Source organism: Camelus ferus, chromosome 11 (assembly GCF_009834535.1).
Source record: "Camelus ferus isolate YT-003-E chromosome 11, BCGSAC_Cfer_1.0, whole genome shotgun sequence".
Lineage (NCBI taxonomy): Eukaryota > Metazoa > Chordata > Mammalia > Artiodactyla > Camelidae > Camelus > Camelus ferus.
Genome location: NC_045706.1, coordinates 55362282 through 55376155, shown reverse-complemented (window position 1 = coordinate 55376155; position 13874 = coordinate 55362282). Strand labels below are relative to the sequence as shown.

Genomic DNA, 13874 nt, shown 5'->3' with positions numbered 1-13874 from the left:
ATGTGACTGAAATAAAATGTATTTTAGAGGTTTTAAAATGTGACCACAAAAAATTGGCCTCTGGAGGTCAGTGCTGGTGGGGCAGGATGTACACAGCCTTGTCCACACGGACGCCCACCCCCAGAGAGGGACGTGCAGGTAAAGCCAGACATAAGGTGTAGCCAGGAAGGCTAGAACTTGTGCTCCCTGGAAGGCAAGGTGGAGTGATAGCCAGAGAACCCCATTATTTTGTCTCCGGCAGCCCTGAGCACAACAGTCACCACGTTAAGATGGGCTGCTGGAAGCCCCCCCCCTTACATCCCACCCACCTCCCTGGCACATAGTCACTTGGGGGAGTTGGTCCCAAGAGCACATTTAAAATCTTACCTGGTCTCAGTTTTAGGATCCAAGGGCTCAGTGAAAGTCTAGAGGAATTTCTGCTTTGTCACCAGTTAAGCTCCAGTGAAAAATCAGGGCCATAAAAATCAATCGTGTCCCTGTATGAGTGCAACCAACCGCTACTTAGAAAATACAATGTGAAAGAGATCCTTGTTCACAATAGTAACCAGCTATGAAATATAGGAACAAATTTAACAAACAATTTGTGGACCTATATGAAGACAAGTAAAAATCCTCTGGTATAAAATTTTTTTCTTAATTTTCAAAGAGAAAATTAGTAGACATATTATAATGAGGATAATTATCAGACTGTACCCTTGGAGGATTTCCCCAAAGAGTCTTCCTGTTCCAGATGGCAACCAGGAAAATAAGTTTTGGAGTGAGCCCTCTTGACATAGATCTTGTAACTAAGTAGCCTTTTGAACTCTTCATAGTATTTATGAACTCTCCAGGGGTAAGTGTGTGTGTGTGTAGGAAAAAAATAGAAGCTATTGGCCACTTAAAAAAAAATACAATAAAAGTCCTCCCTGAGAGCATCCCTAGGATTTAAGTTAGTATAGGGACACACCATGTCATGATCAGAAAGACCTAATACTGCAAAACGTTCAGTTCACCTCTGTGCTAGTTTCAAGACGCTTCCCAATGAGCCCCGCCTCCCGGTATTCCTGACCTTGTTAACGCCTCTCACACATGTCAGGGTTGGTCTGTGCGATCAGTAGGGTCGGCCAGTGATGGTCTGTCACTTTTGAGATTAGGTTATAAAAGACTTTCCTGCTTCCACCTCGGGTTCCCTCTCTCTCTCCTTCTCTCATCATTCACTCATGGGAAAGCCACGTGTTGAGGAGCTGAAGCCTCCTACCAACAGTTACACGAGCGAGGCTGGCCGAGGATGTGGTCAGGTGAGACTGCAGCCCCTGCCAACAGTTTCACTGCCACCTTACCAGAGACCCTGAGTCAGAATCACCCAGTGAAGATGTTCCTAGAGTCCTGACCCTCAGAAAGGATGTGACATGTAGACGTGCTGTTTTAAGCTGCTAAACCTTGGAGTAATGTGTGATGCAGCAATACATAACTAATACAATCTTGGGTAATTCATACATTTAATACAGTTTCAAGACAATCCTGAAATTTACTTGGGATATGGAGGAGAGACTTGATAAAACGGTTCCCAGGGTAGCCAAAAGAATGAACAGATGAGAACAGCCTAGAAAACCCTGAGGACCACTGAACTCCATACCGCCGGTATTCAGACTTCTAAAACAGACATTTCAGTTCTGACACAAAAACAGGTAGAATGATGTGAGAAAGTCCAGACACTGATCCAAATACATATGCAGTTATTTAGTATGTGGTCAAAATGACCGTTAGTAACAGGGGAGAAAGAATGGATATTTGCCCAATTAGCAGGTGGATGATTAGCTAGATCCTTGCCCATTACCTGTGATTCTCCCAGGATAGCCCTCAGGGGTCATGACCTTGGGGGTTCTGTGGCATACGTTAGAATAATTAGTACATCATGAGTCATAACTGTGGAAATTTCAAAATTACTGATGGGTGCAGTAAAGGGGGTTTAGATTAATCAATCATGGCCTGTCTATAGGATGAAATACTATACAGCCATTAGAATTGATGCTGAGAGTATCTGTTGGCATATAAGTGTACTCATGATGTATTACTAGGGGGGACAGCCTGTGTAGTATAATCCTGGCTTTACATATTGGGAAAAAGACTATTTTCACCCCATTGCCTTCTAAGGAGAGTAAGCAGGTCCTATTAAAAGGAAAGACCCGTGAACTTCCGGAAACCTTGCTAGGTTTGGATACGCACATTTGGGGAGGCCAAGCTGGGGTAAGCTGAGTTGCCCCATACATAACTCAGGACTGAAAATCAGGGTTCCTGAGCCCAGAGATGGCAGGGGACAAAGCAAGGGAGCCAGCCACACACCCAACGCTATGGGCCACCCTGCCCCGAATCTCCATCAAAATGATTTCAGTCACAAAACACTTGCTGTGAGATTTCTTATTTACAAAATAAAAATCCAATTCTGCCAGGACTGAGGAGAGAGAAAAAGGGGTCACTAAGGGACACAGGAGTGCCAAGAATTAGCAGAGTTCGTGGGGAGGACTTGGGGCCTCGCAGGATCCGAGTACTTCTACAGGGTGAGGACACCCACCCTGATATTTGTAAACAAAAAGACAACAGCACAGACACACGTTTGATTACAGCTTCAGAGCCCAGGGTTGCAGCCGGCCAGGCCCTTCCTCCTGAGCAATGTTTCTCAAGCAATCAGGGCGCTGCTCTGCTCCGGGCTTTTGTCAGCATAGGATGGATGAGGTAAGTGATGTCAGTCACAGGGCCAGGCTCAGAGTAGGTGCCAGTGGGAGTTGTTCCTGCTCCTCAATCTGGAGCCGGGTTCCTCACTAACTTGGTGAATCAGTATATTAGGCAGGTGGGTATTGGTAGCTAATCCTGTGTCCCCAGCAAGCTTCCCCAGACTACTGGTTTAAAGGGGAAAAGTCCTGAGACCCACACAGGCACGTAACTCAGGACTGGGACTGCTATACAAATACCAGGAGAAACTGGCTGATTTTGCCACAACAGTTCTAACATGGGGCTGCTGGCATGCGTCTCCCGGCATGGGACGGGGTCTGCGTGCTGCAGAGGAGAAAGGGCCAACATGCAGAGAGGGGGGAGACGCTGCTGGAGAGAAGCGCCCCGCAGTGTGAAGTCCGTTCCAGCCCCCAAGGCCCTGACTCCTCTCTGTGACCGTCCCACCGTTCCTCCTTGTCATAAGAGTCTCCTTCTGCTCAGCTTTGTATGAGTTAAGGTCATTGCCACCAGTGCGTCCTGACCAGGACAGTGGCTTGGCTCTCTCTCCATTTGTCCTGCCAAGGACGCTGCAAAGGTAGATAAGTTGCAATGCTAAGGACCTGGGTCAGACCCTCTCCAAGGGCCCTTCCTAGTGGCCCATTTCCTACAGGGGGTCCTCCCGGGCCCTGCTCCCTCTGAGTGCAGCCACCCCACCTCCTGGCTGCCCCAGCACCCCCTTCTTCCTTTGCCTCCCTCTGGGAATCCAGGGACAGAGAGAGGAAGAAGCAGTTTCCAGAGGAGGCGAGCCCTCTGCTCAGAGGATGCCGAGTCCTGTGGCCTGCACACAGCCAGTGCGGTCGGAAGTAGGGTCCTCAGGGTGGAGGGTCTATTGAGCCAGCTGCCCCCTCTCCATCTGCCGTCTGACACAGACAGATGACCTACACCCGCCTGCACCCCTGCGCCCTAAACCTCTCCAGGAGCTCCGGTCCTGCTCCATCCGAACTCTCCTGGAACTAGACCACTCAGCCACAAGTGGAACAGACTGACCAAGCCTCAGCCCAGGACTGATTCTTCTTAACTCAAAGGGCAGGAGGCAATTCTGGGGCCACAGATGGCACGCAGGCTTACACTCTGGGCAGCTGCCCTCAGAGGTCCCCTGGCACCTACAAAGACCAATCTGCCAGCCCTGCTGCCCCCTCAGCTGCAGACAGACTCACCTCCACACCACAGCCCCAGCCCCCACCAGGCCTGAGGCCACCCTCACCCTGTCAGCAGCTGAGAACTCCAGGGAGCCCAGCTCCCCAGGCCAGGCTCTCAGGCACCAGGGGAGCCCTGGACCCCTAGCCCCAGGCCCTCCTCGCAAGAGCAGCCAGAGATTACTGCTCATAGTTCTCACACGCCCGCCCTGCGGCAGCAGGCTCTGTGCCAAGCGCTTTCTTCTTCCATCTCATCTGATTCTCAGAACAAGGTTACGAGGCAGGCAATTTTACTACCCCAAGGTCGATTTTATTGTCGAGGTCAAACAGCTAATGACCTAGGAATTAAACCCAAGTCTTGTTGAGCCTTTACATGCTCCTGCCCTCCTATCCCTCCTCCCCAACCCCTGGGCGCTCGTTCTGAGCTGGACAGTCCTTCCAGGCCACGCAGCCTGCCCAGGGGTCAAACCGGGAGGGCACTGACAGGAGTTCATGTGCCGTCTGCCCCCAAGTCGGCTCACAGACCACATCTGTGGCCCCGTGGGATCCCACACACCCACCCAGCTTGTCGAAGCACCTGCCTCCCTCCTTGGAGCAGTGAGAAGGATGAGCAGGGGCAGTGAGCTAGGCTAACAGCTCTCTGCAGGCGCAGATGGGGCCTTCAGTGCCCTGGCAGATTCCAGTCCCAGCCTTCACTTCCCTGAGCTGTGGGATTCGGGGCACTGACCACTGGTGCCCTGGGTACCTGACCTCACCTCTTCTTCCTGGCCCACACTGAGACTTTTGCCCGCCCCCGGTAGTTCGATGCGGCTTCTGAGTTCTGGTCGATGGAACTTGAGCACAGTGGTGTGCAGACCATCCAGGCCTTGCTCCTAGGATTGTCTCTCCCTCCATCCTCACCCTCTTCTCCAGCCTCCAGCTGACCAGAGGTGACTTCAAAGACCTGCAGGAGGGTGGAGTCACAAGAAAGAAGGAGTCCGGGCCTCTGAAAGACTGCAGGGTATTCCCCACCCCAGGGCCATATAGATTTACAGTTCATTGCGATTTCTCCTTTGAACTGGTTGCTCATCTTACCAGCTCTGTCCTTTAATGAGTGAGTTAAATAAAATCTTTGACATGTGCCTATGTAATATTTAGATGAGTGATGCTTATTTTTTGGAAAATTACCTCTAACAGAGAGCACAGGGAATGACCACTGCCTCTCAGGGGTGGGAAGACTTGCCATGGTCCATGTGTCACCCCCACCCCCAGGCCCATCCATCACCCCCAACAGGAGGTATCCAGCCTAGGTTTGCACATCTCCAGGGACGGGGTGCTCAGTCCCTCCCAGAGATGACTCCAATTCTTTCCATGTAGCACCACAGCTGTGTTGATTTCTAAAAATAGAACAAAATAAAAACAGATCTAAAACTGAAAAAACGAAAAAACCCAAACCCTCCCTTCCCCACCCCCAGCTAAGAGAGAACGATGGCCTGGGACCAAAGAATCACCTACAAACAGGGCCTGCAACCCCAGGCTCACGGCGAGGTCGAAACGTCTGGGCGGTGAGGGCGAGGACAGGGGCCAGCATGCCCATGCAGGGCCACCACAAGGCAGAGCACGGAGGTGAGACCGCTGGGCTCACACCACCGAAGAACAGACCCTGAGGTGCTGTTTACCTGGCTGCCCTCCTGACCTTGGGGGTCTAAATAAAACCTGCACGGTTTTAAACAAAAGATTCTTCTCCTGGAAAATTCTCATGCACTTGTCTTCTCCACACACACACACACACGCACACACACACGTCATCCTGGCTCCAGGCCTGCTGAGGTTGTTCTGCGATGGGGAAGGACACCCACACTTGTCAGGGGTGGGAGCGGCATGGATGACCTGTTGGCCTCGGCTTCGGGACTGGACTCAGCCCCTCACTCTGAGGCCTCAGGCAGGTCCCAGCACTTCCCTGGGCCTCTGTTCTCCTTACAGGGAGTGGAACCAGATGGGGTCCCCCCCAGGACCCTCTACCTGCATCCAAACATGTCATCCAATGCCTGTTCCCAGGGTTTTCTTCTTTCTAGCCCGAGCTCCTCTAGCCCCTGCTCTCCCCACAGGGCATCGCTCCTGGAGCCCTCGGCGGCAGGCTGTGGCCGTCTGCTGGCCCCCTCAGGCCGGCCCCTGTGGCCTGGCTCCCTCGGCAGGCGGGGGCCACTCTGCTTCCTCTGGGGACTCCTGGGGCAACTTGTTGGGCTCTGCTGGTTTCTGGCAGGATCCACACTCCAGGCGAGAAGAAATCCCCTCTCCGTCTCCCCACCCTAAGACACAGAAAGCAAACAGACCTTGAACTCCAAGTGCCTGCTGAGGCTCCCTACAGAGCTCAAAGCCTTGCTCCTAAAAGGGCAGGGAAGCAGGTCTTTTCATTTCAGCCGGAACCCAGGCGGCTCAGCAGGTAGGGCCTGGTAGCTCCAGATAAAATCTCAGTAATCTGGGGGTACACACTAACTAACCTAGACCTATGTTAAATGCTTTATGCACCTTGTTTAATCCTGAAACAACCCCATGTTCTGGTGTTCGTATTCTTATTTTACAAAATAGACTCAAAGAGGTTAAGCGACTTGCCAGAAGCCACAAGGCTAGTGAGCAGTAGGTGGCTGGGGAGTCAACACCACCTTCCAGTTTACCAAGCGCTCTCATCTGCATCAACTCATTGAATGCTCCCAGAAACCTTGTGAAGAAAAGAAATCAAATTATTTCCACTTGACAGATAAATTGAATCACTAAGGTGTTTCTGTTTTTCTGTGTGTGGGGGTGTGGTGTTTTGTATTTGAGGGTTTTTGTTGGTTTTTTTTTTCCAGCCCAAGTTCAAACTCAGGCTCAGTGCTCTTCCCAACCACAGCACACAGCACAGGCCTTGGTCCAAAGCAGTGGGCCTGGTGCTCAGAGGAAGCCCCACCCGCCCCCATGGGAAAGCTCTCCCGCAGAGCCCAGACCCGCTCCTCTCCCTTCCCCACTTACCCTCAGTCCGCCCATCCCGTTTTGCCTCTGGCACGTAGCTGCCTGTCTGGGGAGGTGGCCACGCAGGCCAGCGGAGCCCAGCAGAGCGTGCCGTCCTGCTCCAGGACGGGGATCAAGCCAGCAGTCAGGCAGTGAGCCACCTGGACCCCAAAGCCCCATCGCAGGCTTCCCTGCCCAGGCTCTGCAGCTCCCTTCCTGGCAACCTTGGGGCAGCACTCCAGTGCATGTCCGCACTCACACACAAGGATGCCACCTAAATCACCCCTTTCCCACCTGACCAGTTATCTCCGAAGGCAAAGAGGGACTGCAGGGCCACCCTGCTCAGGCTCCCTGTGGAATCTGAGCTGTTGTAGACCACGGGCTTCTGGGGGAAGATGTCGCTCACTCACCTCTCCCCCGACCCCACCTCCACCCAACCAACCCATACATCCCAAGTGCCAAGGCCGCCCTCACCACACACGAGCCACGGCCTGGTAGCAACATGCACGCCCCAGCCTGGAGTAGCGCTCATTATGATGCCAGCCCACCTCCCTGCAGAACTTGTTTGAAAAATGTTCTTAAAAACCTTCTAGGAAGTAATTCTAATAACAAAACACCGTGGAGATCTGATAAGCCCTCCTAAGAGCAAACCACCACGTAACGAAAATGTCCATCCCGCCCCCACAGGAGCCTGGTTCCCCCACCACGTGGTTTCAGTGGGATGGACAAGCACAGGGGGCCCAGAGGGCCGTCCCTCAACTTCACCGCCACGCCATCCTCACCAGAGCGAGGCTCAAGGTGATCTGCAGTGGGGTCTCGCCTTGGGCGATGGGGACACTGCGACAGGCAGAGCAGACTGGGGAAAGGAAACCAGATCCAGCTGGCATCACTGAGTCACTCGGATCCTACCCTGAAACTCACCCCACCTCTGGACTTTCCAGGTCCAGGAGCCAAAAACCTCCCCTCATTGTTCAGGCCAGTTTGAATTGGGTTTTCTGTTACCTGCAACTGTAAACATAATCCCCAGTATCGAGCGAGGTTCACTCAACCATGGCAGCCCAGCAGTGGACGGTGAAAACGCACTGTGGACGGGTATGCACCCACGGAGAAATATTTGAGGTAACGGTAAGTAAGATGAATTGTAAAACATGATTTTCATGTGTGCAAAAGACATTTGAATATGCCTGGACATTTCCTGCGAGGGTACTTAGCAGTGGATGTGTCTGGGGAATAGGACACAAACTTTTTACTTTACACTCTGTGCTTGGATTGCTTCTACTTTTATATAAATTAAACAACAACAAAAAAAGAGAGACTAGCTTCAAAGTCATCTGAGGTGCTAAAATTAGTCTGAGGTGATAATTTAGTTTGGTGGTTATTAAACCATGCTTTTGATGTCCCTGCTGAAGAGGAAATAATTCTCCCAGGCCGTTGTAAGGCATTTGGATTTCCTCCTTTTCCAAAGCTGGCATCTAAAACCAGTAACTTCACCAGAACAGTATCTACTTGAATGGAGCCTTAACTTTCTCCCTCCCAAAGTTACACCACTGTCGCCATGCCATCCTGCCCATGTCAGATTTTCCTGAGGCACCCTGGAGACCCCAAAAGCATTTCAGAATGAATATATCTTTATTGTAGTCTTTGAGGAGGAAAAGTCAGGTCTCGTTGAGTTTACAAGGAGCTAAAAAGGCCCTAAAGGTGTACAGTTCTCTGGGTTTTTGGAGAGAGAGCCCAGATGAAGGACAGCGGTGCTGCAGGAGGCCCTGTCTGCCCTGAGAGGCTGGACAGCATCCTCCTGGGTGACAGACAAGCACGTGGTAGCAGCTCCACCAAGATCACCACTGGGGACAGGTTACCACAGTTTGGGGGCAGACATCCTACACACCCTGTGGCCCTGTGGTCTGACACCTCACGTGACCCTTGAGCTGGAAAGTCTCACTTGTGAAGGTCATACAGCCACCCTGCTCATCTGCGACAGCTGAGGGTGCTGGACCACAAGGTGACAGGGCTGAGCTCCCGACACCTGGGCAGGAGGATGTCTTGGGTGCTAGGACCACTGTAAGAGCCCCTCTCCTTTCTCTGTCCCTTTGAAGTCCACCCTCTGAGATTGCTGGCTGAGAAGCAACCAGGTGGTCCTTGCTGCAGAGAATGGGTCTCTCTCTCCTCTTCTGGGGAGCCCTCTCCCAGGGGTCCCTAAGATTGCAGTCGCCTACGCTCACATGCATGCCCACTACTATCCCGGGCCAGCTACAGAAGAGTATCTCCTGGAGAGAAGGCTGTGTCCGATTCCTCACCAACCAGCAGAGAAAGCCCTGCACAGGCTTGCTGGGTGGATGGCAGCTCTGGCCACACAGAGAAGTGAGCCTGCTGCCCAGAGCCAGGGCCTCCAGTGCAGGGTGGGGCCGAGCCCCTTGGGAATGACATCATGCTCCCCCCAAAGCCCTCCCAAACCAAACCGGGCACCCAAATCCAAGTACAGCACTCTCTGGCTTTCTCCAGATGCTTGTCAACCTGCCACAGAGCCCAGTAACTGGATAATCCTCAGAAACTGATGCTTCTCAGCCTTGCCGGTGGTGCTGGTTTTGCTCAGCAGGAGCCAATCAGAGATTCAGAATCAGGGCTAGTAGGCACCGAACCTCCTACTTCAATTGCAGGTAAGGTTCTGGGGCAAGGCTTCCAGAGTTTGAACCCAGCTCTTCCAAATCCTCGACCAGTAACTTACCTTCCTCCAAGTCTCATGTTTTGGCCACGAAAATGGCTTTCCCAGAGCTGTTCCCACGACTGAACCAGTTTTTAACTGATAGGTACTGTGAGTGCTTCCTGTGTTCCAGGAAGTTCTGTGTCCATTCGTCTTTACTGTTATTCATGTGGGGAAGCCCAGCACAGCAGATGGCTTCCTGCTCGGCTCACAGCCCTGCCCTTTGGGCACGGGAGCCCCTGGAGACCGGTGACCAATGGCCGGGCAGCTGGAGGCAGGACAAGGATGGGCAGGAGGTCAGAGACCTGGGGAGCTCGGGCCGCAGAACTAGAGGACTCTGAGGAGGGGGTGGACCAGAGTGGCAGGAGCCTCAGAGGCCGGGAGAGGCACTGAGTCTGGTGACTGGGGGAGAGCAGTTTCAGCCAAGTGAAGAGAGTAGCCGGCAGTGGCGGGAGGGGGACAGAGAGCCCGGACAAGCAGCTGCTGGGAAGGAAAGGGGGGGAAGGCGGAGGGCCAAGAAAGCTTCCTGGGATGGGGATACGCGGGACGGGGTGAGAAGGAGAGGTGGGGAAAATAACAGTGCGGCAGAAGTGGACAGGATACGGAAAGACCCTGAAACTTTAAAGGGGGAGTGTAGGGAGAGCCAGGAGGGGACGTACAGAGGCCACAATGGCCTCTACCCCAGTCTGAGAGGACAAGGAGTGGCTGGGGATTCAGGGCTGGCTGGGCGGGGAGTGGCCAGGACGGCTGCACTGTGGCGCCACAGAAAGAGCCCAGTTCGTTGGAGATGCCCCGTGAACAGCCTTTATACTGCATTTCTTTTCTATCCAATAAACTCAGTCAGACGAGATGACTGAAAGTGGCCACAAAGGTTTGTAACCTAATTGAAAAACAAACCCAACTCTGATAAAGTCACAGCTAGACTTCACCCTGAACTGGGCTGTGACCTGTGAAGACACAAGTGGTCCAGCCACCAGATCCACCTGAGAAGATGGGCCAGCAGAAGCCGCCCAGGAGCCATCGGTGCCCACACACCGCGTAAGGACCGACTCCCCCAGGGCAGGCTGGGTTGTATGTACCTAGTGAGGGGGGCACTGCCACTCACCCCCTCCACAGATGGGCCAGGACACGTGGCTCATGCAGCAGCAGTGCCCAGATTCCAACCCAGTGTTCCCAAGCTCTTCTGCCTGAGGCCATACAGTTAGAAGCTAAAATAATGTTTCCTCCAGACCCATGGAGTCGAAGTTCTACCTTGTGCTCCGGCTGGGCATGACCAAGCCACAAGCCAGCTGTTCCCATTGTAACCTCCATACAAAGGATCACTGGAAGTGGCACACGGAATCTAAAAAGCACTCGATGAAGTTTATTTCATCTACCTCCCTGTTGTGCCTAGCCACACCCGATCCCACTGGTTCCCTCGGCAGCTGAGAGAGATGCTTAATGCCCTCTTGATGTGACCCGAAACAAAAGCAATCAAAACAACAGCATTAATAGAAAGATATATTCCATAAAAGAGTTTGGCAGTCAAAGAAAAGCATCACGCTTCCTAAAAACAAGCATTCTTTTTCCTCTAGTCTACAGAGAAAATTGTAAAAAAACAAAACCAACATCATCAACAAACACCCACCAGAATACACCACACGAGCATGTACACTTGGGCAGTAAGTGAAGGTGGCACTCCACCTCTGAATGATGAGGACAGGCCGGTACAAGATCCAGAGAAGCGTTAAGAGTGTCGCCCAGCCAAAGACGCACGAACGCCCCAGCTACCCCCGGGGGGCTCTTCGGCACACAAATCAGACTTCATTTCTAAGAGCAAGCCCCCAACAGCCCGGACAGGACACGGTGACCACAGATATTCCGGTCGGGGGGTGGGGGGTCATCACGAAAGTTAGCAGTGAAACATCCCAAGCCCCTAGGCAGCTGCAGGCTGGGGTCCGTGGCTCGGCACAGGGCCCAGGGGCCTGGCTCCAGGGCTTCACTCTCCAGGGAGAGGCAAATGCCAGGCCGGCCTGCCGGCCCGTAGCACATGGCCTGGAGAAGAGCCCTGGCCAAAGGGTTCAGGCTGGCCGTCTCTGGCTGGGGCTCCCTGGCCTTGCAGTGAGGGAGGGTCAGGATTCAAGTTCCGGGTAACGGTTTCAGTAGCACCAAGACCAGAAGACGGTGAGGCTGAGCGGGGAGGGCAGTGGGGGTGTGTGTTGAGGGTGTGTAGAGGAAGAGGGGGCACATCTGTGCAGCTGGGCTATCAGGGATGAAAAGGAGAAGTTGATGGGGCTGGCTCGGGGGACACTCAAGGGAGCCGAAAGGGGAGGCTTCAGTCCCAGACACTGTGTAAGGCTGCTGAGAGGAGAATGCCAGAGGAAGTGAAGACGTGGTGTGGAAACATTCTTACCCCTATAAATAAACTATTTACACACTTTAGCAAAAGGAGAGCTGTGTCCACCATCCCCTTGTGCCATCAGGGCATAATGCTATCAAGATCGGAGGCAATTCTTACCCTGGGGGAGGAAGGGGTGGACAAGGCACTCCCGTGGCACCAGCCCACGCACTGGCTCAGGCTTCCTTCAGTTGGATGTGGCTGAGCATCCCGCCAACACCCCTGGCTTGTGCACTCAGAGGGCACAGGCAGCACCCCTGGGCTGCTGCGGGAAGTCTTGCCAAGGCCGGCTGGCCCCCCAGCCCCGCCCCACTCCCAGAAGATGTGGCTGCCCTCCAAGCCAGCACCGATGACATGGGTGGTGAGGAGGCCAGGGTGCAGATGCACTTGGGCCCCAGAAGGACTGGGCTGAGCCGTCCTCACAGCCACGAGAGCTGTCTGTCCCTCAGAGTCACCTCCCCGACTTAAAGACACATCCTCTGACTCTGGGAAGACCCCAGGGCGGGGGTCTTGGTGACAAGTCTGTGCAGGGGGGGGAGGGGGCCCTCGGTCTTCAGCACCAGCAAGTAGAAACAGAGAGGTCACATCACGCTGATACTGAAGATGGGGTGCTGGCTCTGGCCGGGTGCGTCCATTTCTCTCCCTCTGGACATAAAGTTGAGGGACGGCTCAGCTCTGCTCAGACAAAGTGGCTCCTCAGAAGTGGTGGCCTGCCTTCACCGCCTCGATGTCCGAGATCAGGGTCCTCGCCAGGAAGATGCCGAATATCTGAAAACAAAGCCAGCAGAGGTGGCAGTCAGTGTTAGGGCGCAAAGGGTGAGGAGGGGCAGAGCCTGAGGACACAGGGAGCCACAACTGGGCAGGCAGCAAAAGGAGACCAACCCACAGTTAAAACAAATGAGCCCCGGGGTCGACTTTGCTGTGTCCCTAGAGCCTAGAAGGGGCAAACAGCAGGCCCCACAGAAGCAAACAGACGTCCTGCCCTGCCTCCAGCAGGGCCACACATGTCACATACCACGGGCTGGGACACACTCTGTAACTCGGGTGAAACCGAAAATAGCAGGGTCACCCTGACTGGTTCTGATTCCCAAAATAATAAATCTTGAATGCTTCCTGTAAACCTGGGTTCCATAATAAAAGTAAGGCTGTCCCCGATTTGGGCTGCGCTGATGTCTGAAGCTACATTCTGACCTCAGTGACTGGGATAATCATGTGGGGAGACTGATGTCCTTCTACCAGAAACAGATTCACATGAACTTGGTCACCTTAGGAATTTTGCTTTTTTCTGCCCCACTGTAAATTCTTTCTCCTGCCAGTTCCTCTCCAGGCAGACACCAGCCGGCCTGCTCACCCTGGCCTCACCGCGCCCTCTGCCACCAGCATCTTTCCACGTGTGGAGTCTGGTTCACAAGGCTGGGTGCAGCCACAAGGTGGGCAAGGCAGCCACAAAGGGCAGTGGGAACAAACCTGCAGCAGTGAGATGGCGATGAAGACGCCGGCCACGATGTAGATGTTCCGCGGGAGCCAGCCCTCCAGCGCCTGGATGCAGCCTTTCGTGAAGATGGACTCGTCCCACTTGCTCTTCAGCTGCAGGGAAGCATCACAGCCGCCTGAGCCCGCGACACACAGGCGGTCCCCAACCTGGCTCCCCAGAGGGCTCCCGCTGGGGGCAGGACAAAGCTCGGGGAGAATGAGGAATCTGGGAGGCAGGCGCCGAGGATGGACGACACAAAAACTCTCCAGGAGAAACGCATCTACTTGCCTCGGTCTCTGCCCTTCCCTGGGCAGCTTGAGTTTTATAACCTGCCTAACCAAAGGCTCCCTGGCTATGATCTTTAACTCCTTTCTGTTAGGGCCTCCACAAGTTTCAAGATCAACTTGTTCAACACACCTCCACAGCCCTCATCTGGAGAAAGGGGAGGGGGTTGGAAGGCTTGGAGAAGGAAAG

The 13874-nt window shown here is 53.6% G+C and overlaps 1 protein-coding gene across 5 annotated transcripts in view; it reads right to left on the bottom strand.

Annotated features, from left to right (window-relative positions):
* Nucleotides 1–10890: 10890 nt before the first annotated feature.
* Nucleotides 10891–13874, bottom strand: part of TSPAN14 (tetraspanin 14) — a 54949-nt gene continuing 51965 nt past the window's right edge. For 4 of the 5 annotated variants that reach the window (XM_032491591.1, XM_032491592.1, XM_032491594.1 and 1 more), the window contains one exon: nucleotides 13451–13513. Coding sequence is in view for 1 of the 5 variants with exons in the window: in XM_032491596.1 (XP_032347487.1) it covers nucleotides 12623–12694; nucleotides 13394–13513 (192 nt within the window). In the remaining 4 variants the exon portion in view is untranslated. Of the gene's footprint in view, nucleotides 12695–13393; nucleotides 13514–13874 lie in introns of those variants that run through there. The other variant, XM_032491596.1, reaches the window with a different exon arrangement.